The sequence below is a fragment of the Mobula birostris genome, chromosome 23 (genome assembly GCF_030028105.1).
Source record: "Mobula birostris isolate sMobBir1 chromosome 23, sMobBir1.hap1, whole genome shotgun sequence".
In the NCBI taxonomy this organism is placed as follows: domain Eukaryota; kingdom Metazoa; phylum Chordata; class Chondrichthyes; order Myliobatiformes; family Myliobatidae; genus Mobula; species Mobula birostris.
The window spans coordinates 12,312,867-12,336,218 of NC_092392.1; the positions used below are offsets into that span (position 1 = coordinate 12,312,867).

Below are 23,352 nucleotides of genomic sequence, written 5' to 3' on the forward strand. Positions count from 1 at the left end.
CTCACTGACTGGTCCTCAATCCTCCTCTTGCCTCCTGCTCATATGGACATCTGATCCCAATGCCCTCTGACCTGGGGCAGCCTGAGATCCACAGGTGCCCTTCCTTACCCATCCTTGTCAGGTGTTACCTGTCCTCAATGTGACCAAGAGAAGACATAACATTTGGCTGGTCACCAGTCAAGATTCAGGAGTCCGTGCATGGACTTCACAGGACTGTTGCCTCAAGCTGGAGGCAAATGGTACAGCTTGGTGACTATAGACCGATTTACCAGGTGGGTGGAAATGTTCCTGTGCTGAAACAGCTCAGCAGGAACATTTGTTCACGGCTTAGCTGAGGAAATTCTATCATTCTAGGGATAGCCTAGTTTATTCCCCTGACTCATCAGCCACATTCAGCTGTGAATAACCCATTTCACTGCAAGAGGTTTCAGCACGCAAGTCATTGAACAGCTCCACTCTTTCACATTCCCTGGACTTGTTTCCCAGTTAAGGCATTGCAATCTCTTTCACATCCTGAGTGCTTAATGCAGTATGTAGATAATCTACTATTACAGGCCAACAGTGCGGAGGAATATTTGACCTTGCTCAGTGAACTGATTCAATTACTTTATTCCTTTGGATTAAAGGTTAGCTCTAATAAACCTCAAATTATGAAGTCATAGGTTTCATATCTGGAATTTATGTCATGAAACAGAATCACAAAATTGAACGGTAATGTGGGGATATTATTACTAAATTAGCCCTTTCTATTGATGTTTCTTTCCTCTGCTCATTTTTGGGGTCAGTTGGTTATTGTCAAATCAACTTCAACTTCAATGGTTTGTTACAAAGGCAGCTCCACTCTGCATTACTTGAAAAGAATATCCATTGGTATTTGGCCACCAAATGTACTCATACTATTGATGACTTTAATATCGCCCCTGCCCTTTGGCTACCTGATCAACGAAAATCTACAGTATGGGAGGTGGCAGCAACTGATCAGCTGGTGTCTCCTGTTTCATTACAAAAACATGCTCATCAGGGTAAATTATTATTGATCTACCTGTATGAGAATCTGAATGTGAAACTCCTCCTTCAATTCAACTTAATATTAAATTAACCAGTTTAACTATAGCCTTGATACTTTAAATACCTAGTTACACGCCCTTTCATATCAAGTTCAGTCTTTGGATAATAACATGCCATTTCCCACGTTATTGTTTAACAAGAGCCCATCCTTCACTGACTCCACATGTTGTCCTCACATCTTGGTTTCCCCTTAATGCTTCACATATACCCCTTCCAATGACACAACCTCCTCCCATAAAATGAAGCTCAGAACAGCCTGGTACTATGGAGATGGGAGATTGGAGAAAATTGGACTGAACTCAATGGAATTTCAAAAAACACTGCAGGTGATCTCATTGGGAGTTTCAGGAACCTGTGAGGGACTGAGGGATGGACAACGAGAAGCTGATTCTTCAGTCTGGAGAGACTAGGACTTGGATGATGTTATCATTTTAGAATTGGAAGAAATCAACAGTCCTTGTGAAGTTGGTTGGTAATCTTTTTGAATATTCTACTTCAGGGGATTGTGGATATTCAGAATGTATATAATGTTGTTATTAGGACACATTTTGGGTCATAACTTCTAGCCTAATCAACAATCACACATTAGGATGTGAAATTTTATCTCATTTCAAGTGTTTAAGAGAAATAACAACAGACTAGCCACAGAAGGAAATGCATTACACGATAACATGACCAACAAAACTCCATGCCTCAGTAATCTAAGTTCTGCCTCAGTTTTATTAAATCTGTTTAGCTACTGTCCAATTAACCATCTGACACTTTTCTTTGAACCTTTTCACATGCTCCTACTCTAAACCATTTTCATCTTGGTTTTGATAAAATTTGGTGATTTCAGTGGGATGTGCCTTGACACTGGGAAAAATGATTCTGTTTTCCTTTACCCTCCTGCTCAGTGTGTAGCTTTGGTCAATTTACCAAACTTGATCATCCTCTTTCAAACCTCTCCATCATCTCCTGCTTCACTCACTCACCCTGGCCTCCACCCAATTTCTCTCCAATGTAAAATGAGTTCCTTCTCCATCTTGACCCAGTTCCAATGCACTGTAGATTCACCTGTAAATATTTCAGTGCCTCTCTCTGCAGAGGCTCCACTTCAATTTCAGATTTCAAACATCTGTAGAAATTTCTTTCTAAATAAAGACCAGTTTTGTTTAATGTAACAAACTCTGCAAGACATTGCCAATGTCTTCCTCCTGATGAAGGGTCTCAGCCCGTAACATTGACTGCACCCTTTTCCACAGATGCTGCCTGGCCTGCTGGTTCCTCCAGCATTTTGTCTGTGTTGCTTGGTTTTCCAGCATATGCTGATTTTCTATGCCAATGTTTTCCTCTTGACCCCATGATAAATGCTACAGTCTTTAAGCTGATAGGTGATGTACTTAAGACAAGGAGAATAGTTTACTTCTCCTTCAAAACTGGAACACAACTCTCCAATCAAGAACCTATCCTTAACCCTTTCTCCCAATCAACTTGCCTCCAAGCTTCCCTTCCTCTCTAAAGTCATAATGAGGTATTGGTTCATAAACTGGATCCACGAAAAAGCAAGAGACATCCAGTCCAGCTAATTACTCTCCTATCAGTCTGTTCTCAGCCATCAGCAACATGAAGGGAGTGGTCCATAGTGTAGTCGTGTCTCTTCCCTTCCACTAATTTCTCACCTACACAATGTCAGTCAGTTTCCACAAGATCACTCCACTTCAAGCCACATCACAACCTTTGTCCAAACAGAAAATGAAGAGCTGGAATCCAGAGGTGAGATCACCATAATGGAGCTTGAAAAAGAAGGCAGCATTTGACAGAATAGAGTGTCAAGTAGACCTGGTGATTCTGAGACAAGGTCAGCAAGGATCATCTTCAATGGTTGAATTCATTCCTCAAAGTCAGCTGTCTGTGGGTCCAACATCCCAACCCAGGACATCACTGCAGGAGTTCTTTAGGTCAGTGTCCCACACCCAACCATCATCAACTGCTTCCATCAGATGCCTGTAAGTGGAGACATTCCCTGGTGACTGCACATTGTTCAGTTCCATTCACAACTCCTCAGAAAATGAAGCAGTCCATTCTGCAAAAACAGCCAATGACATTGATGCTATTTGTTCCCCCACAATTTACAGCTTGGGGCTGACTATTGACCTGAAAATCAAATGCAACACTCACAAGACTGTGGCAGCAAGGGCCATTCACAAGCTGGGTATATCTCAGTGAGTGGTCCACCTTGGATATGTCAAAGCATTTGGAGATCAGGAGCATTGTGGAATTAGAGTAATAGAGTCAAAGTATTGTACGGGATAGAAATGAGCCCCTTAGCCCATTGCACCTCTGCTGGCCATCCTGCCTATCCATACAAATCCACTTGTCCGCATTAATTTGCACGTCTCTGTGCCTTGCTCATTTAAGCATTGGACCAAATTGTTCTTCGGTGTTGTTCCTGTTCTTGTTTCCACAACCTCCTCTGGCAGCTCCTCACAGATACCAGTCACTCAGATTCCCTTCAAACATCCTCTCTGTCATCCTAAACCTTTAGATTAACACAATTCAGTCAAGGGAAGGACACACTGGCTAGCCAACTCCTCTCTGTCTCTCTTAACAACCTATTTCCATCATGTAAGCTTGTCAGCTTCCTTTGCTCCAGGGAAAATGGATGACACAGTAGTGTAGTGATTAGCATAATGCTACGACAGATCCAGTGATTCAGATTCATACCTCTATTCTCTGTAAGGAGTTTGTATGTTTTCTGCATAATCCATGGGTTTCCTCCGGGTGCTCCAGTTTCCTCACACAAACTCAAAGACACATGGGTTAGTGGGTTAATCGGTCAGATGGGTGTAATTAGGCAGCTTGGGCTCTTTAGGCCAGAAGGGTCCGTTACTGAGCTGTCTCTCTAAATAAATAAATAATAAAATAAATCTATCTCATAACTCCAGCCACTCAGTCCAGGTGACTCCATCCTGCACGCTTTCTGTTTTAGTGTTAGTGTTCCCATAGTGAGTAACCAAAACTGCACAGAGAAGTCTCCAACACCATCCTAACTATTTGTGCAAGATAATGTCCCAACTCTTATCCTCACTGACAACACACCCAGGGCCTGGCTATTTGCTCTGTACATCCTACCCTGGGATAATTATGAGGCACAGTTGCACATTAATGCAAATATCTGACCTGCTATTCATGTGGAGCAACTCAATTCATAAAAGCATGCAGACATAGACAATTTGTTGGTCAGACTAAGCATTAGAATGGGGAAAAAATGTGATCCAAGTGATTTTGACCATGGAATGATTGTTGGTTTGAGTATCTCAGAAAATGCAGATATCCTGTGATTTTCACGCACAGCAGTCTCTACCATTTACAGAGAACGGTGTGAAAAACCAAAATATCAGATGAACGTCAGTTCTATGGGTAAAAACAGCTTGTTGATGAGAGAAGTCAGAGGAGAATGGCCAGACAGGTTCAAGCTGACAGGAAGTTGACAATAACTCATATAGCCACTATTACAACAGTGGTGTGCAAAAGAGCATCTCTGAATGCATAAGACAGTGAACTTTGAAATGGATGAACAACAGCAGCAGAAAACCATAAGCATACACTCAGTGGCTACTTTATTAGCTACAGAAGGTACCTGATAAATTGGTCACTGAATGTAATCTCTTACGCACAAAGTCATGCTGATTACCCTGAATCAACCTCTGTCAGTCCAGATGTCTGTTCATTTATCCCTCAGAAACCTCTCCAGTCACTTACCTACCACAGATATTTGGCCCACTGCTTTATAGATTCCAGGTGCTTTCTTTGAAGTTCTTCTCAAATAAAAGCTCACCATTTACTATCCTCCAGTCTGTCGGCACTTCATCCACGGCTAACATGATGCAAATATCTTAATGGGCTCCCAAATATTCTTTTCAAGCTTCATACAATGTTCTTGGATAAACCTAGTTAAAACCTGTATATCTGTCTACCTTTGTACGTCTTAACATGTCCAGCACCTCCTCTACTGCAATAGGGACTAGCTCAAAGACCTCTTCATTAATTCTACCCAGTTGGTCTGTCACCATGTCTTTCTTAACAGGAAAAGTGAGGAAAAATATTCTTGAGGACCTTTCCCTTTCTAGTGGCTCCACACAAAGATGGCCACTTTGGGCTCTGAGGGACCCTATTCTCTCCTTAATTACTCCTTTTCCCTTAGTATATTTCTAATATCTCTTTGGATTCTCCTTAACCTTTTCTGCCAAATCTACCCATGGTCTCCTGATTTCCTTCTTGAGGACACTCCTGCATCACCTTTTCTCCTCCAACTAATTCAATTGATTCTAGCTGCTAGTGCCTAGCTTCAATATTCCCTGTCATCCCAGGTTTCTTCCTCTTGACAGCTTTGTCCTTCTCTTTAAGAGGAACATGTCGATGTTGAGCTCTCACTATCTCACTCAGGAAAGCCCTGTTGAGATCATTGATATGAGATTATTGGGTGCTCCCACCAGGATATCCACTCAAATTCAAGTTTGAGTTTATTACCACGGGGATACATACCTGGGATACTAATGTCATGAAAATTAGCTCTTACAGCAGTGGTGCAGTATGGTGGTGGATACAGTGGTGGGGTGGAGATACATCTCTACCAAAGGAGGTGAGGCGCTCCTTCCCTCTGCTAGTCTGCAGATCGCTGTTGGATCAGAGTAGTACCAGCTTAGCTTCCCAATCAGGGTCACATGAGGCTATGGGAGCAGGTGGAGGACGGTCATAGGAGCAGCTGGTGCATATCATAAGTCCTGGTTATGCAACCACTGACACCAGGCAAACAATCTCTAAAGAGTATTGATAATGGCTGGGGTCACCCGTCTTGTAAAGGCGCTGCCCAGATGAAGGCAATGGCAAACCACTTCTGTAATTTGCCAAGAACATTCATGGTCATTAAAAGACCATGATCGCACACATCACACGACATCGCACATAGCAAATGAACAAACAGTAGACTACAAATATGATAAACATAATTACATTAACTTAAATTAACATAAGTTATAAATAACTTACAAGACAGAAGTGAACATAACAACAATCGTACAACTTGAGGCAAAGGGTTTTTTTCGGGTGTGTTCAAGACTCTGATGGCAGTGGGAAAGAAGCTGTTGTTGAACCTTGGATTGTGGATCTTCAGACTCCAGTACCTCCTGCCTGAGAACAGCATCAAGAAGAGGGTATGGTCACGATTACGCTACGGTTGGTGGGGGGGGGGTGTTGCTTCATGATGGATGTCGCCTTCGTGCGATATTTCCTCTTGAGGATGCCCTCGGTGGTGGGGAAAGTGGCAACCATGATGGAAATGCCTGAGTCCACCACTCTCTGTAACCTCTTGCATGTCTGTACATTGCAGTCTCCATCTGCAGGCTCAAATACAATCAGTCAGAATGCTTTCCATTATACATCTGTAGATGCTTTTCAGAATCTTTTATGACATGCCAAATCTCCTTAAAATCCTTAAAAAGTAGAGATAATTTGACACATCTTCATCTTCACACATTGTCTTCACGTTGCGTCTATGTGCTGGGTCCTGCTATAGACCCCTTCAGGAGAACTGAAGCTGGTCCAGATACTTACTGAGGCAGGAGTTGATTTGAGCCATAACCCACCTCTTGAAGGACTTTATTACAATGGATGCAAGTGCTACTGGAAGGTAAATGATGAGGCAGGTCACCTGGTTCTTCCTGGGCACTTCATGACACTTTAGGAAAGCTGGAACCTCAGTCTGCAGAGGAAACAGGTTGAAGATGTCCCTGAACACACCAGCACAATTTTTAGCATTTGCCCAGGTGCATTGCCAAGGCCTATAAGACCATAGATATAGGAGCAAAAGTAGGCCATTCAGCCTATTGAGCCTACTCCGCCATTAAATTATGGGCTGATCCAATTCTTCCAGTCTTCCCCACTCCCCTGCTTTCACCCCATACCCTGTGATGACCTGGCTAATCAAGAACATATGTATCTCTGCCTTAAATACACCCAATGACTTGGCCTCATGGCAGCGAATTCCACAGAATTACCACCCTCTGTCTAAAGTAATTTCTTCACATCTCAGTTCTAAAAGGGCGTCCTTCAATCCTGAAGTCGTGCCCTCTTGTCCTGGAATCCCTTATCATGGGAAATAACTTTGCCATATCTAATATGTTCAGGCCTTTTAACATTTAGAATGTTTCTACGAGATCCCCCCTTATTCTCCTGCACTCCAGGGAATACAGCCCAAGAGCTGCCAGACGTCCCTCATACAGTAATCTTTTCATTCCTGGAATCATTCTCGTGAATGTTCTCTGAACCCTCTCCAATATCAGTATATCCTTTCTAAAATAAGGAGCCCAAAACTGCACACAATACTCCAAGTGTGGTCTCACAAGTGCCTTATAGAGCCTCAACATCACATCCCTGCTCTTATATTCTATACTTCTGGAAATGAATACCAATATTGCATTCGCCTTCTTCACAACCGACTCAACCTGGAGGTTAACTTTTAGTGTATCTTGCACAAGGTCTCCCAAGTCCCTTTGCACCTCTGCATTTTGAATTCTCTCCCCATCTAAATAATAATCTGCCCATTTATTTCTTCCACCAAAGTGCATGACCATACACTTTATAACATTGTATTTCACAAGATACTCTGCAGATGCTGGAGTCAAAGCAACACACACAACATGCTGGAGGAACTCAGCAGGTTGGGCAGCATCCATGGAAATGATCAGTTAACGTTTCAGGAGAGCCCCTGCCCCCTCCCTCTTCAGTCCTGACGAAGGGTCTCAGACCGAAATGTTGACTGTTCATTTCCACGGATGCTGCCCAACCTAATGAGTTCCTCCAGCATGTTGTGCATCCAACATTGTATTTCATTTACCACTTCCTTGCCCATTCCGCTAAAGTATCTAAGTCTCTCTGCAGGCACTCTGTTTCCTCAACGCTACCCGATCCTCCACCTATCTTTGTATCATCGGTAAATTTAGCCAAAAATCCTTTAATGCTGTAGTCCGAATCATTGACATATATCATAAAAAGCAGCGGTCCCAACACCGACCCCTGTGGAACTCCACTGGTAACCAGCAGCCAGCCAGAATAGGATCCCTTTACTCCCATTCTCTGCTTTCTGCCGACCAGCCAATGCTCCACCCAGGCTAGTTACTCCCCTGTAATTTCATGGGCTCTTATCTTGCTGAGCAGTCTCACGTGCAGCACCTTGTCAAAGGCCTTCTGAAAATCCAAGTACATCACATCTACTGCATCTTCCTTGTCTATCCTGCTTGTAATTTTCTCAATAATTGCAGTAGATTTGTCAGGCAGGATTTTCCTTTCAGGAAACCATGCTGGCTTCGGCCTATCTTATGTGCCTTCAGGTACTCCGTAATCTCATCCCTGACAATTGATTCCAACAACTTCCCAACCACTGGTGTCAGGCTAACAGGTCTATAGTTTCCTTTTTGCTGCCTCCCTCCTTTCCTAAATAGCGGAGTAGCATTTGCAATTTTCCAGACACCCAGTACAATGTCAGAATCTATCGATTCTTGAAAGATCATCATTAATGCCTCCAGAATCTCTCCAGCTACTTCCTTCAGAACCCGAGGGTGCATTCCATCAGGTCCAGGAGATTTATCCACCCTCAGACTATTAAGCTTCCCGATCACCTTCTCAGTCGTAATTTTCACTCCACAAACTTCACTTCCCTGACACTCTTGAATGTCCGGTATACTGCAGACATGTTCCACGGTGAAGACTGATGCAAAATATGCATTCAGTTCCTCTGCCATCTCTGCATCTCTCATTACAATATCTCCAGTGTTAATTTGTATTGGTCCAAAATCTACCCTCGACTCTCTCTTACTCTTTAAAAAAGTACTTTAAAAAAGCTTTTAGTATCTTCTTTGATATTAGTCACCAGCTTCCTCTCATAATTCATCTTCGCCTTCCAAATGACTTTCTTAGTTTCCTTCTGCAAGTTTTTAAAAGCTTCCCAATCCTCTATCTTCCCACTAGCTCTGGCTTCCTTGTATGCCCTCTCTTTTGCTTTTACTTTGGCTCTGACTTCACTTGTCAGCCACGGGAGTGTCCTTCTTCCCTTTGAAAATTTCTTTTTATTTGGAATATATCTCTCTTGCACTTTTCTCATTTCTTGCAGAAACTCCAGCCATTGCTGCTCTGCTGTCCTTCCTGCAAATGTCCCTTTCCAGTCAACTTCAGCCAGTTCCCCTCTCATGCCATTGTAATTTCCTTTATTCCACTGAAATACCGACATATTGGATTTTATTTTTTCCTCTCAAATTTCAGTGGGAACTTGATCATGTTGTGATCACTGATCCCTAAGGGTTCCTTAACGTTAAGCTCTCTTATCACCTTTGGATCATTGCACAATACCCAATCCAACCCAGCCGATCCCCTAGTGGGCTCGACATCAAGCTGTTCTAAAAAGCCATCCTGATATCTTGCAAGCGTTCACCTCCTGAATGAAGCTCCGTTGTCAGGCTCCAAGTCTGTGATCACAGAGTCATTGGATGTTGTGGGGACTCATGCAGGTGTTTTATTATTCACTCTCTCAAAGTTTGAATAAAGGCATAAAGTTCATCAATAGTTTATGCTATTTGCTTCTGCCTTGCAGGAGATAAGCATATTCAAACCCTGCCACAACTGTCAAGTGTCTGTTTATCTCTTCACTCTTGCAATAGCCTTCCAGAACTAATACAGTACCTGGATTTCTAGTAGCCCTTTGCATCGCCAGTCCTGGACACCACAGATCTGGGCCCTCTGCAGGATGCTACAAACCAGAGCGACTGGTTTGGGGAGAGCTGAACTACTTTTGTGACCATACTTATCCACACAGATCTTGATGATGTCGATGATGACAGTAACATATTCATTCACGTCCAAAGATGAATCCCTGAATATGCTCCAGTCCCCTGATTGAAAACAGTTCTATACCACATTCATCTGCCCCCCTCAACATTTTTTTGTGGAGAGAAGCTACTAAATATTGGAGCATGGCAGGGTCCAGGTATGTTGGTTCACCAAATATAGAAAGTTAATTTGATTGTGGAACAAACAAATGTGAAGCCACAAGGCAGATTGTTATTTTCAGGGCTCTGGAGAACAAAACCAATGCATTCCCTTTGATTATTCCACAGTATTTCATGAACCCTCGTTGCGAGTTCAGGGGGTGGTTTTAATCTCTTTACCTAAGACAGGAAATACCATCCTTGGAGACAGTGCAGCACCAATTTACCTGATGGATTCTTGGAATGAAGAATGTTTCTCATTGAAAAGAGGTTGAGAAAACTAGAACTAAATTTACTGGAAATTGGAAACAAAACTACAGGTGATCTCGTTCAGAGTTACAGAATTCTGGGGGACTGTGGAGAGGATATTGAGAGGCAGTTTCCTCAGTCTGGAGAGTCTACAACAAGGGGCTATCAACATTTTAGGATTTAAGGAAGAAGAAATTTCTTGAGCAGGGAACCCAAAATATTTTGAATGTTCCACTTCAGATAACTGTCAATATTCAGAATGCATAGACTCATTTTTACAATGTTTTGTCAGTAACTTCCAGTTTATCAATAATCTCACATCACCATATCAAATTTATCACTCTCTGGGTGATACAGGGGAAGACTAAGAACTACCCACAGAAGGAAGTGAATTACATAATAAAATGTTATGCAAATCATTCCTCAACAATCTGAGATCAGCCTCAGTTCTACTAAACTTGCTCAGCTACTACCCAATCAACCATTCACCAACTGAAACCCTTTCCACATGCTCCTGGTCTGAACTATTCTTAGTTCTAATAAACTGTTGGTGATTTAAGTAGGAAATTCCCTCCTCCGGATGTACCATTGATTATTGAGCAATATTGAAAACACTCTTTCAACCCCCTCCATCATCCTGTGCCTCACTTACTCTATCCAGCCCTCCACCCCACTTTCTCTCCAATGTCAAACTTGTCTTATCTCAAAGATTTCCCATTTCCAACGTATGGACCTGTCAAGACATTGCAGCAGGGATCTAATTGCAGACCCAGTACTGTACAAACAGTGATATTAATTGAGTTAACAAATCCCAAGGTGCAAACAAAGTTGGCATCAAGGTTCAGGCAGAGATCAAAACATCCAGAGAAATCCAAAAACCAGAATTGGGAAACAGGCAGAGTCGATATTCAGACAGACAGGGTATAGATACAAATACTAGAAAGGCTCAGGAAAATTCACTGGCACAATCTGGCAACAAACAGGTGAAAACACAGGACTGAAATACAATGAGCAATAAACAGAGAGGCAGATGATAGGTGGAGCACAATGAGACACAGGTGGCAGCAATACAGGTAATAATGAGAAACAGGTGAGAGACAGAGAGCTCAGTAATACAGGGGCCGGAGTAGAGCAGGAGCGGGGACAGGAGCACATGGCAATACAAAACCACAGACTGACAGCTAGGGGCAAATGCACAAAAAGACAGAGTTCAACTGGAGGTACTGACAATACCCTCTTGTGTTTCCCACTGCAAGTGCTGTGTGAGCTGTAGTATTTCCAACAATTTAATTTCAGATCTCCAGCAACAGTTGGATTTCCCATCTGAATGAGTATCGCATTTGTTGTATTTTTCCCAGTACAAGCTCTCCAGGACTTTGCTAATCCCTTCCTCTTGACCCCATTCTGAATACTTAGGTCTTCAGGTGCTGATAAAACAATAGGCGAACACAGGCCAGTTCCCCTCTCCTTCAAACCTGCATCATCACCTTTACAATGAAGAGGCTTTCCTGACCCTTCCTCCTAATCAGCCTGTCTGCAAACTTCCATTCCTCTCCAATGCTTCAAGGTCCTTCCATCTGAAAAGTTCCCCTGAAGAGTGTGAGAGAACATATTCCGATGCTTGGATGAGTGCCATATGCAAGACACTATGCAGGAAATAGCAACCTACAGTTCTGTGCAAAAGCCTTGGGCACATACAGATAGCTAGAGTGCCGAATACCTTTGCACAGTGCTGTATTTATCAATGAGGGGCAGAGAGAAAGTTTGGAAATCTGGTGGGAACAAAGGATGTTGGGAATGGCGAGGATGGAGTGCAGCAGGAGGGGGGTGGTACTAGTGCAGACAACAACCCCGCCCCCCCCACCCCCCCCCCAGCCCTCAGAGAGCAAGCAAAGCAATTTGGTTCCTAACAGCTTGTTCATTGATCATTACAGCATTACAGAATGTATCCCTGGTGATTCCCACTCCCTCCCCTCTCGCTTCCCCTTTTCCCAACCATGATTCTCCTCTCCCTGCCCCCTTCCCACTCTCAAGTCCACAATAGTGACCCATATCAGAATCAGATTTATCATCACTCACACATGTCATGAAATTTGTTTTTTTTTGTGGCAGTAGGACAGTGCAGTCCCTAAAGTGACTACAGTACTGTGCAAAAGGTCTTAGGCACCCTAGCTATATAAATATGCCTAAGACTTTCACACAGTACTGTATGTGATAGACACCCCATCCACAACCTGTCACTTACTCTGCCACAGTCACACAGTTTGTTCCATCTGCAGGATGCTGTGCAACAACTCACAATTACTCCCTAGATAACAGCTCATAAACCCATGACCAGTTCCTGTTAGAAGGACAAGGAAAGCAAAAGCATGGGAACACTAATACTTGGGAATTGCCCTCAAAGCCAGACACCATCCTGATCTGGAACTCTATCGCCCTTCCTTCACTGTCACATCACTGAATCAACATCCTCGAAGTCCCTCCCTAAAACTGTCAGTGTATCTATGAATCAAGGACTGCAGCAGCTCAGGAAAGCTGCTTGCCACAGCTTTCTCAATAAAAATTAGGAGTGGGACATCAACCGCTGGCTTAGACTATGAACATTAAATCCCAACAAGAGTATTATTTTCATTGCAAATTACAGCAAAACAAATTCAAACCGGCAAATTGCTAGTCAATCAGACTCCTCTCCATCATCGACAAAGTGATAGATTAGAAGGAGAGGACCAGGGCAGTCACGTGTTGCCTCCATTTAAATATTATTCTCACCCACATTTCTGGTGGGTTTCACCAAGATTGTCTGGCTCTGATCCACTTCACGGTCTTGGTCCAAACATGGAGCCAAGAGCTGAATTACAGAGATGAGATCAGAGTGACACTTCTTGAAAAACAAGAAAGATGCAGAAAAGAGGGGCGTCCATCTAGGACAGTGATGAGGAGGAATTTCTTTAGCCAGAGGGTAGTGAATCTGTGAAGTTCATTGCCACTGATGGCTATGGAAGCCAAATCATTCAGTATATTTAAGTGTGGACAGGTTCTTGATAAGTCAGAGCATCGAAGGTTATGGCAGGAAGGTAGGAGAATTGGTTTGAGGGGGATGTTTTCCCTGAAAATCCCAGGAGATCAGCGGTTTCTGAGATAATCAAACCATCCCATCTAGCATCAACAATCATTCCACAGTCAAAGTCACTTAGATCGCATTTCTTTTCCATTCTGATGTTTGTGTTTTCCTTGTAAATGCCGCTTAGATGATGCTACGTGCCTGCGATTCTACTGCAAGTAATTTTTTAATTGTATCTGTGCAAACATTTCTTTGTGCATATGACACGAAACACACCTTTGACTTTGATAACCCATCAGTATTGTTTGTGTCGTTCACTAAATGAATTTAATGGAGCAAAGGGAAACTGTTTCCAGTGGCAACAATTACAGAGGCCACAAGAGGCCACTATGGTGGAAATCTGGAACCTTCACACACTTCTCAACATGTGGAAATGATTGGCTAACAGATCAGAGGCAACATGATGAATTGAATTCCCTCAGTGTGTGTGTCCCAGCTGAGGGGAGGAGGTAATAAATGCACATTGATCTGTGTTGTCCAGTTACTGAGCTCTCTGACAGGCAGCAGGAACACTAACCCGAGGGGCATGATCTTAGAGAATTGTTCTCAGTGATCTCCGATATCACAAACACATCATCCGATCATAAGTACTTTCTGCAGCCTCCATTTCTCAGTGTTCAGTTACAGAGCAACATTCTACAGTCACACTTGGAGCTCACAAGACATTTCTGTGGTTTCCTGTTCATCTTATTTTGATCTGTCAGTCATTGATTGGTCAGCAGTAATTTGGTCCAGCTAATGGGGTTTGATTTCACTGGTTCCAGAGACTTCTAAGACCTAAGATCTTCACCTATATATAGGGGTGCATCAGGACTGGAAATCTAATCGACACAGAGAGGTGGGAGAGAGAGAAGTGGGAATGGCGACAGGATATCCCCACGTTCATTGGGAAACTTGACACTAATGATGTTTTGTTTACTTGTGTTTCAGATTCGAGCGAAGAAACATGATGCTGGTGTCGGTTTTGGTGGTGACCGCACTGCTTGTCAGTGATGTGACAGGTGAGGTCCATTGATTCCAGGAGCTTTATAAATATATTGCTGTGAAGAATGAATGTACAGACACTGTGTTGGGACTGTGGGACATGGAACACTCCCAGTGTCAGGCAGATCAGCCTTTCCCGTACCTCTTTTACAAAACCAGGATTACGGGATATCACATAAGGCCTGTATAAAACACTGGAGAAGCCACAGCCAATGCTCCTTCATCTTCTCAAGCCCTGACCTGGTCCAGTGCCATGAAATAGCAAAATCTGCCATTATTTGGAACTCATACTTTGGATATTGTAGTTGGTTTTAATTCTAATTCTCTTTAACTGAAAGGGACGAACAATTCCTCGGAAGTGGAGGAGACTCAACAAGACCTTGGGAAACCCGATAATCCCTGTGATAAAAACTGGTTTTATTTTCCTACTTTAAAATCCTGTTACCGGTATTTCTGTAACAGCAGGACATGGCAGGATGCTGAGGTAAGTCCCTGGAATCAGTGATTGCTCTGGGAGTCCTGTGGAATGTTGGTTTCTGCTGGTTCATTCCCATGAACTCACAGCACAGCCTCTAGTTGAATTGTTCATGATGGGTCCTGTGCTCCAGGGTGTGTTTCACTGCAGCCATGGGCTCTGATTTCTATCAGTCAGTTTAATGCATGAAATATTAGGGATTTTAAGGGAAATTCTACATCCAGAAGTTTACTTTGTGTGGATTTTAACACCAAAGAGTCTGAAGAACAAGAATTTTGTTTGATGTGAACAAAGTTGTTGAATTTCCAACATCAGTTCGAAAATTTTCTGAAGGACTTGTAGGAGAATGTGCAACACTGATTCTCAGCAGCAGATAAATTGTTTATTTTGTTTAAAGGAGTTTTGCAATCACCTCCCACATTACGCACATCTGGCATCCGTGATCTCAAGCTCCCACAACAAATTCATTTCTAGGGTGATTGACGCTGTGAACAGCAACAAACCAAAGGCTTGGATTGGACTGAATGACATATGCAAGGTAAAGTTAACGATGACATGTTACAATGTAGGATGTTACAAACCTGGCTGGACCAGTTCTTGTTCTTCCTTGATCTCCTCTGACCATTTCAGAGGGCAGATTACATCAACACATTGATGGATCTCTGGCGTTGCGTCATTGTTCACAGACAGAATTACACCTGACGTCCTGCAGACTAACAGGGGTGTGGCAGTGTAGGGGTTAAGCTACTGGGTGTATCCTAATGACCCAGGGATATAAGTTTGAATCCCATCCCAGCAGATGGGGAATTTGGATCCAAGTAAATAAAATACAATAAATCTGGAGTAAACCATTACCATCAGAAATGGTGACAATGAAACCACCAGACTGTTGTCAAAAACTCATCCAGCTCATTGTTGTTCTTCAGGATGAGGAATCTGCCATCCTTCCCCAGTCTGGCCTCACTGCGACTCCAGAGATCCATCAATGTGTTGACTCTTCCCTGCCCTCTGAAATGGTCAGAGGATGATCAGGGAAGGATAATAAATGCTGCTCTGACCAGTGTCACCATGTCCTGTGAACAAATAAATTCCACATGTTTATGTCCCTGTTTATCTCCACATGAGCCTCCTCTCTCCCTCCTTCATCTGACATGATCAGTGTGTCTTTCCTTTCTCCATCATGAACCTCTCCATCTTTCCCTTAAATGTGAGATTCTGATCTGTCTCATCGATCCCTCACCCTTGTGAGTCACAACCTAGACAGTCTGGAGAAAAGGGTTCCTCGCGAAGAGCCTGCTGGATTGATCGGTGACTCTCCTGTATTCACAGTCCCTGTATTTTGACTGCACCACATTTTTCTACAGTACTTTGACCCTATCGACACTGCATAGTTTGAAGGAGGATTCCAGTGACTCACTTGGCCACCGCACACACAGTTCCTTTCTGCATTGCTTTACTGGCTTTCTTTGATAGATCAGATTTTGTATTTGTATCCATTGACTATCTGATCCCGTATTGTCCGATTTTCTCTTCATTCTGCTGCCTGACTTTTACTCTCAGATCCGGTTTCTTCTGTTCCAAGGATTCTGTTACTTCCATGAGATTTCCCCCACCCTGACAGTCCGTCATTTAAAATCTCATTCACTGCCCCGTTTGTCCTGGCTGTTCAGTGCCCAATCCGTCTCTCTCCGGCTCAGTGACTCAGCATTCCCACGGAAATATTCACTGATTTAAACCCCACAGGAAGGGACTTACATGTGGATTGATGGAACTGACTACGCTTATCGAAACTGGGGCAAGGGTGAACCTAATGATTACGGCCACGAGGAGGACTGCGTGAACGTTAATCATTTCCGTAAGTGTTAAAATGAAGGGAGGACTTTTTTCTAAACTGATTTTCAACACAGTATTGAACAAGATGTTACCTCAAGGAGATTGTTGTTAGACCGAGGGAGTGGACCAGCCCCACTGAGTTCTGTGCTGAGTAGAATAGGACTCAGCACAGGTCTCGGCGGGCTTGATTCGCTCCCTCGGTCCTCTGTTCCCCTGACCCCTGCATGGGAAGCTAGAACAGGACATATGAGATGTAATGCAGGGATCAGGGGAACAGACGCCGAGTGTCACCATGTGGGGGGAGTGTACAAGGGGTGTGACCCTGCAATTAGCGGAAGGTACATAACGAAAGAACTGAACCCAGCCATAAAAATGAATTATTGATAGACAGAAACATTTCTTCAGCCTCTGTATAACCTTGGATAGTCCATGCCCACTGTACTGTGAACTGTTCCATTTCACTGTGACATAAAGGACTGAGAGGCATTGAGGCAGTGAACTGATCACAAAACACAGAGGCAAGAAAGATCCAACAGGCTGAAGCGAGGCTTGTTCTCCACAAGAGGGAAGATTGAGAGGTGAACCGCCAATAGCCATTATCACTATGAAGGATTGATTGGGTGGATGTGAAGAGGATATTACCTCATATTACCAGGTTTTACTGGTGATAAATCAGAATCGGAATCAGGTTTATTATCACCGGCATGTGACGTGAAATTTGTTAACTTAGCAGCAGCAGTTCAATGCAATACATAACATAGCAGAGAGAGAGAAAAAAAAATAATAATAATAAATAAAATAAAACAAAAATAAATAAGTAAATTACATATATTGAATAGATTATTAAAAATATGTAAAAACAGAAATACTGTATATCAAAAAAAGTGAGGTAGTGTCCAAAGCTTCAATGTCCATTTAGGAATCGGATGGCAGAGGGGAAGAAGCTGTTCCTGAATCGCTGAGTGTGTGCCTTCAGACTTCTGTATCTCCTACCTGATGGTAACAGTGAGAAAAGGGCATGCCCTGGGTGCCTTTCTGAGACACCACTCCCTGAAGATGTCCTGAGTACCCTGCAGGCTAGTGCCCAAGAAGGAGCTGACTAGACTTCCAGCCTTCTGCAACTTCTTTCGGTCCTGTGCAGTAGCCCTTCCTTACCAGACAGTAAAACAGTCACCAATAAATCAAAGAGAGGACAGATGGAAATATCCTTGACTTGGGACAAGACTACAAATGAGTGAGTCAGAGAGCACAGATGCATTTAAGGGAGGGGCAGTTGAAGAGAGGAACAAGTGGATGTATTGACGGGTTTGGATGATGGGGGGGCAGCTCCTGTGGAGCAGCAACAGAAGCACAGATCCCGTGGGCCGAGTGCTCGATTTCACATGCAGGGCAACCCCCTAATTCCACAAACATACAATGTAACGCTACAGATATTGGACTGGTGTAAAATCCACAGGTTTAGGAATTAAATTCAAAAGTTCAAATTAAATTTATTATCAAAGTACATATATATACATATATGAAAAGGGTACAGAGAAGAGAAGATTTACTAGAATGATTCCGGGAATGAGAGGGTTAACATATGAGGAACATTTGTCTGCTCTTGGACTGTATTCCTTGGAGTTTAGAAGAATGAGGGGAGACCTCATAGAAACATTTCGAATGTTGAAAGGCATTGACAGAGTGGATGTGGCAAAGTTGTTTCCCATGATGGGGGAGTCTACTACGAGAGGGCATGACTTAAGGATTGAAGGGCGCCCATTCAGAACAGAAATGCGAAGAAATTTTTTTAGTCAGAGGGTGGTGAATCTATGGAATTTGTTGCCACGGGCAGCAGTGAGGCCAAGTCATTGGGTGTATTTAAGGCAGGGATTGATAGGTACCTGAGTAGCCAGGGCATCAAAGGTTATGGTGAGAAGGCGGGGGAGTGGGACTAAATGGGAGAATGGATCAGCTCATGATAAAATGGCGGAGCAGACTCGATGGGCCGAATGGCCGACTTCTGCTCCTTTGTCTTATGGTCTTATGTCACCATATATAACCTTGAGGTTTGCTTTCTTGTGGGCAGACTCAGTAAATCTAAGAAAAGTAATAGAATCAATGAAAGACTGCACCAACTTGGCATTCAGCTAGATTCCAAAAGACAACAAACTATGCAAATACAAAAAAAATGAAAATAATAATAGTAAATAAATGATTAATAAATAATGAGAACATGAGATAAAGAGTCCTTGAAAATGAGTCCATTGTGCGAACAATTCGGTGTTGGGGCAAGTTATCCCCTCTGGTTCAAGACCTGATGGTTGAGGGGTAATAACTGTTCCTGAACCTGATTGTCTAGGTCCTGATGCTCCCTGATGACAGCAGTGAGAAGTGAGCATGGCCTCGGTGGTGGGAGTCCTTGATGATGGATGCTGCTTTCCTGCAACAGTGCTTTGTGTAGATGTGCACAATGGTGGAGAGGGCTTTATCCGTGAAGGGCTGGTGCAAAAGTTCCAGTTCCAGAGATTACAGACAGTGTGAGGTCCATGAAATGGGGGGGGGGGGTGATCTCAGCTTATCTGTGATGAGACAGACATGTTGTCCAGCCCTCACAAAGAGTTCCAGCCCAGGATGAGACCAGTCACTTCAGTCTGGAACAGTCCAAACCCCCAGTGAACACTGTGAGATGTCAGATTTCAGCAACACACACTCTGACTGCACATGGAGCACAACAGGAAGTGACTCCCTTTATTTACAAGGTAAGCTCATGGATCACGGCTCACCAACATTGACTGAGAAAGAGGAAACATTTAGATTAAACAGAAATTACTGGAAACAGGTAGGCAGCATCTATAAAGAAAGAAATAGAGATAATGTTTCCATTAATGACCTGCCCATTTCTCTCCCCAAACAGTATTTCCAGCACTTATTTCAGGTTTCTAGAATTTGAAACATTTTGCTCGTGGACTAATAGCTAAAAGGTGGATTTCCTTACTTTTAGGTGATGGAACTTGGAACGATGCGCCCTGTAACATGAAAATTGGTTTTGTTTGCTCATACTTACAGAACTTCAATTAATACTACAGAGCCATCCACTCATCCTTTCCAGCGGTGGGTTCAGTGTTGTGATTCCTTTGTAACCACTCTCACTGTCTGTGATGACTGTACTCACTTAGTTTCTCAGTTAAAAATAAAGAGAACTAAATCCTGAGTTGTGTGTTTGTTGCTGTGTGAGTCCAGTTTCTAGCAGTTTTCCTGTCCCATTGTAGTTTCGACTGAAATTGACCATAGGTTATATCACATGGGCTTCAGGAAGAGAAAGCCAATTAAGTACAAAACTGGCTAGGTCCATTATTTCAGGTATCTTAGTAGGATTGTAGGTAACACTAAACTCAGTGGAACAGTGGACACTGAAGAAGGTTTATTAAGATTACGTAAACACGAGGAATTCTGCAGATGCTGGAAATTCAAGCAACACACATCAAAGTTGCTGGTGAACGCAACAGGCCAGGCAGCATCTCTAGGAAGAGGTACAGTCGACGTTTTGGGCCAAGACCCTTCATCAGGACTAACTGAAGGAAGAGCTAGTAAGTTCCTCTCACCGCAACCCTCCCCTCTTCTCTGATCCCAGCTCTCATCCGTGCTGGGTCTTTACCATCCCCTCCGACCTTCAACTGTCGGAGGCAGAGTGCTCTGACCTCAGTAAGGGCCTCACCTTTGTCCCCCTTCGCCCACCCCTCTGCGAGTTCCGCATTCACCATGATGTGGAACTCTTCTTCTGCCATGTCCGAGCCTACTTCTTCGGCAAGGGCTCTTCCACCCCCACCGATGACCCCTTCTCCCATCTTCCACCCTCCTCCTCTTCATAGACACCCCGCTGTGGTCTTCTGCCTGCTCTGGATCTCTTTATTGCATCAGACTTTCAAATCTCTTACTAGCTCTTCCTTCAGTTAGTCCTGACGAAGGGTCTCGGCCCGAAACGTCGACCGTACCTCTTCCTAGAGATGCTGCCTGGCCTGCTACATTCACCAGCAACTTTGATGTGTGTTACTAAGATTACAGTAGGACCTTTAGCAACAGGGCCAATGGACTAAGGTGTGGCAGAAAGTATTCACATAGAACATGCAACTCAGAACAATACAGCACAGGAATAGGTCCTCTGACCCACAATATCTACACTGAACATTTCTTTTTAATTTAAAAATACAGCACACTTTTACCAGAAAACAGCCTGTTCCAATCCACACTTGCCAGATCCTTTCTGATACCGTCAAAATTAACCTTTCTTCACTTTAGAATCTCAGCCCTATCCTTCTCCATAATTATATTGATAACTAGATTCAAAGTGCTCCCCTACACGCATTTCTGTCACCTGCCTTGTCTCATTCCCTAATAGAAGTTTCAGTATCGTACTCTCTCAAGTTGGGACCTCTTTATTGATTAAGGAAACTTTCTGGAACATATGTGACAAGTCAGCCATAATAATTTCCACAACACATCTATCGAAGTTTTGTCAAGGTTTTACATGTCATGCCGAATCTTCACAAGCTCCTAAGGTAGTAGAGGTGCAGCTGTGCTTTCTTTGTAATTACAACCACATGCTGGGCCCAGGACAGATCCTCTGAAATGATAACACCGAGGAATTTAATGTTGCTGACCCTCTCCAGCTCTAATCCTCCAATGAGGACTGGCCCTGGGACCTCAGGTTTCCTCCTCCTGAAGTCAATAATCAGCGGTTGGTATTCTGGCAGCACTCAGCCGGTTTGTCAGTCTCCCTCCTACACACTGATTCGTCACCACCTTTGATTCAGCCTACGACAGCAAACTTGGATATGGCACTGGAGCTGTGCTTAGCCACACAATCGTAAGTGGAAAGCAAGTAGAGCAGGGGGCTAAGCACACAGCCCTGTGGAGCACCTGTGCCGATGGAGATTGAGCAGATGTTGCAAATTCAAACTGCAAGTGAGGATCCTAACCCACAAGGAGATACTGAGGCTAAGGTTCTGAAGGTTATTGATTAGTTATGAGGGGATGAAGGTATTGAATGCCAAGCTGGAGTTGATAAAGAGCCACCCTTTCCTTTCATATGTCCCCTCTATCACTTGCAACCTATTACAATGTAGTAACTCCAGATATTGATTCATACTCTAAGCTCATCCACTTTAGCTACAATACTCTTTGCACTGAAATAAATGGAACTCAGAACACTATTCCCACCATGCTTAACCTATCAGGTCCTGCTCGACATGCTTACCTTTACCTTGACCGGTATATAGCTCCTTCAACACCTTAGCTCTCAGCTTGGGTGGTACAACAACTCTCATAAGGCAAATTCATCCCGGGGCTGGTAAAAATGGGGTGACTGGAATTTCTGCTGCACATTCCATCCATTTTGTGTGACCATGTAGACCTGAGTCTTTTCTGGTTTCCCTTTGGATCATCTCTGCCCTAATAGGGAGATTTTTGATTTGCGTTAGGGAGAATACGTTAAGAGGACTGTCCTCTTTTGTAAATTTTTCAGGTGCCCTGTGTGTAGTATTCCAGGTGTGACCTCACCTGTTGCAACAATTCCAACTTCTTTACAATAAAGACCAAAATGTCATTTGCCATCATAACTACTTATTGGACCTTCCAATTAACTTTTTTGTGGTTCATGCACTAAACAGCTCGATCCCTCTGAATATTACTCATTTGCAATCTCACTCCATTTAGACAATAATCCACTTCTAATTCCTCTTACCAGAATGCATAACTCATACTTGCCCACAGAAAACTCTATTGGCCAGGTCTTGGCCTAGTCACTCAATCTATCCATAGCCCACAATTTCTTCTTCATAAATAGTCATAGTCATACTTTATTGATCCCGGGGGAAATTGGTTTTTGTTACAGTTGCACCATAAATAATAAATAGTAATAGAACCATAAATAAATAGTACTATGTAAATTATACCAGTAAATTATGAAATAAGTCCAGGACCAGCCTATTGGCTCAGGGTGTCTGACCCTCCAAGGGAGGAGTTGTAAAGTTTGATGGCCACAGGCAGGAATGACTTCCTATGACGCTCTGTGCTGCATCTCGGTGGAATGAGTCTCTGGCTGAATGTACTCCTGTGCCCACCCAGTACATTATGTAGTGGATGGGAGACATTGACCAAGATGGCATGCAACTTAGACAGCATCCTCTTTTCAGACACCACCGTGAGAGAGTCCAGTTCCATCCCCACAACATCACTGGCCTTACGAATGAGTTTGTTGATTCTGTTGGTGTCTGCTACCCTCAGCCTGCTGCCCCAGTACACAACAGCAAACACGATAGCACTGGCCACCACAGACTCGTAGAACATCCTCAGCATTGTCCAGCAGATGTTAAAGGACCTCAGTCTCCTCAGGAAATAGAGACAGCTCTGACCCTTCTTGTAGACAGCCTCAGTGTTCTTTGACCAGTCCAGTTTATTGTCAATTTGTATTCCCAGGTATTTGTAATCCTCCACCATGTCCACATTGACCCCCTGGATGGAAACAGGGGTCACCGGTACCTTAGCTCTCCTCAGATCTACCACCAGCTCCTTAGTCTTTTTCACATTAAGCTGCAGATAATTCTGCTCGCACCATGTGACAA

The 23,352-nt window shown here is 43.4% G+C and overlaps 1 protein-coding gene across 2 annotated transcripts in view; it reads left to right on the forward strand.

Moving 5' to 3' along the window:
- LOC140186896 (lectin-like) overlaps nucleotides 1–19,943 on the forward strand; it is a 93,532-nt gene extending 73,589 nt beyond the window's left edge. Inside the window, exons 1-6 of one of the 2 annotated variants that reach the window (XM_072241643.1) lie at nucleotides 1,469–1,536; nucleotides 14,389–14,459; nucleotides 14,781–14,926; nucleotides 15,315–15,455; nucleotides 16,661–16,772; nucleotides 19,734–19,943. In XM_072241643.1, coding sequence (XP_072097744.1) covers nucleotides 14,405–14,459; nucleotides 14,781–14,926; nucleotides 15,315–15,455; nucleotides 16,661–16,772; nucleotides 19,734–19,810 — 531 coding nt within the window. In that variant the 5' untranslated portion in view covers nucleotides 1,469–1,536; nucleotides 14,389–14,404 and the 3' untranslated portion in view covers nucleotides 19,811–19,943. Of the gene's footprint in view, nucleotides 1–1,468; nucleotides 1,537–14,388; nucleotides 14,460–14,780; nucleotides 14,927–15,314; nucleotides 15,456–16,660; nucleotides 16,773–19,733 lie in introns of those variants that run through there. The other variant, XM_072241642.1, reaches the window with a different exon arrangement.
- The last annotated feature ends 3,409 nt before the right edge of the window (nucleotides 19,944–23,352 follow it).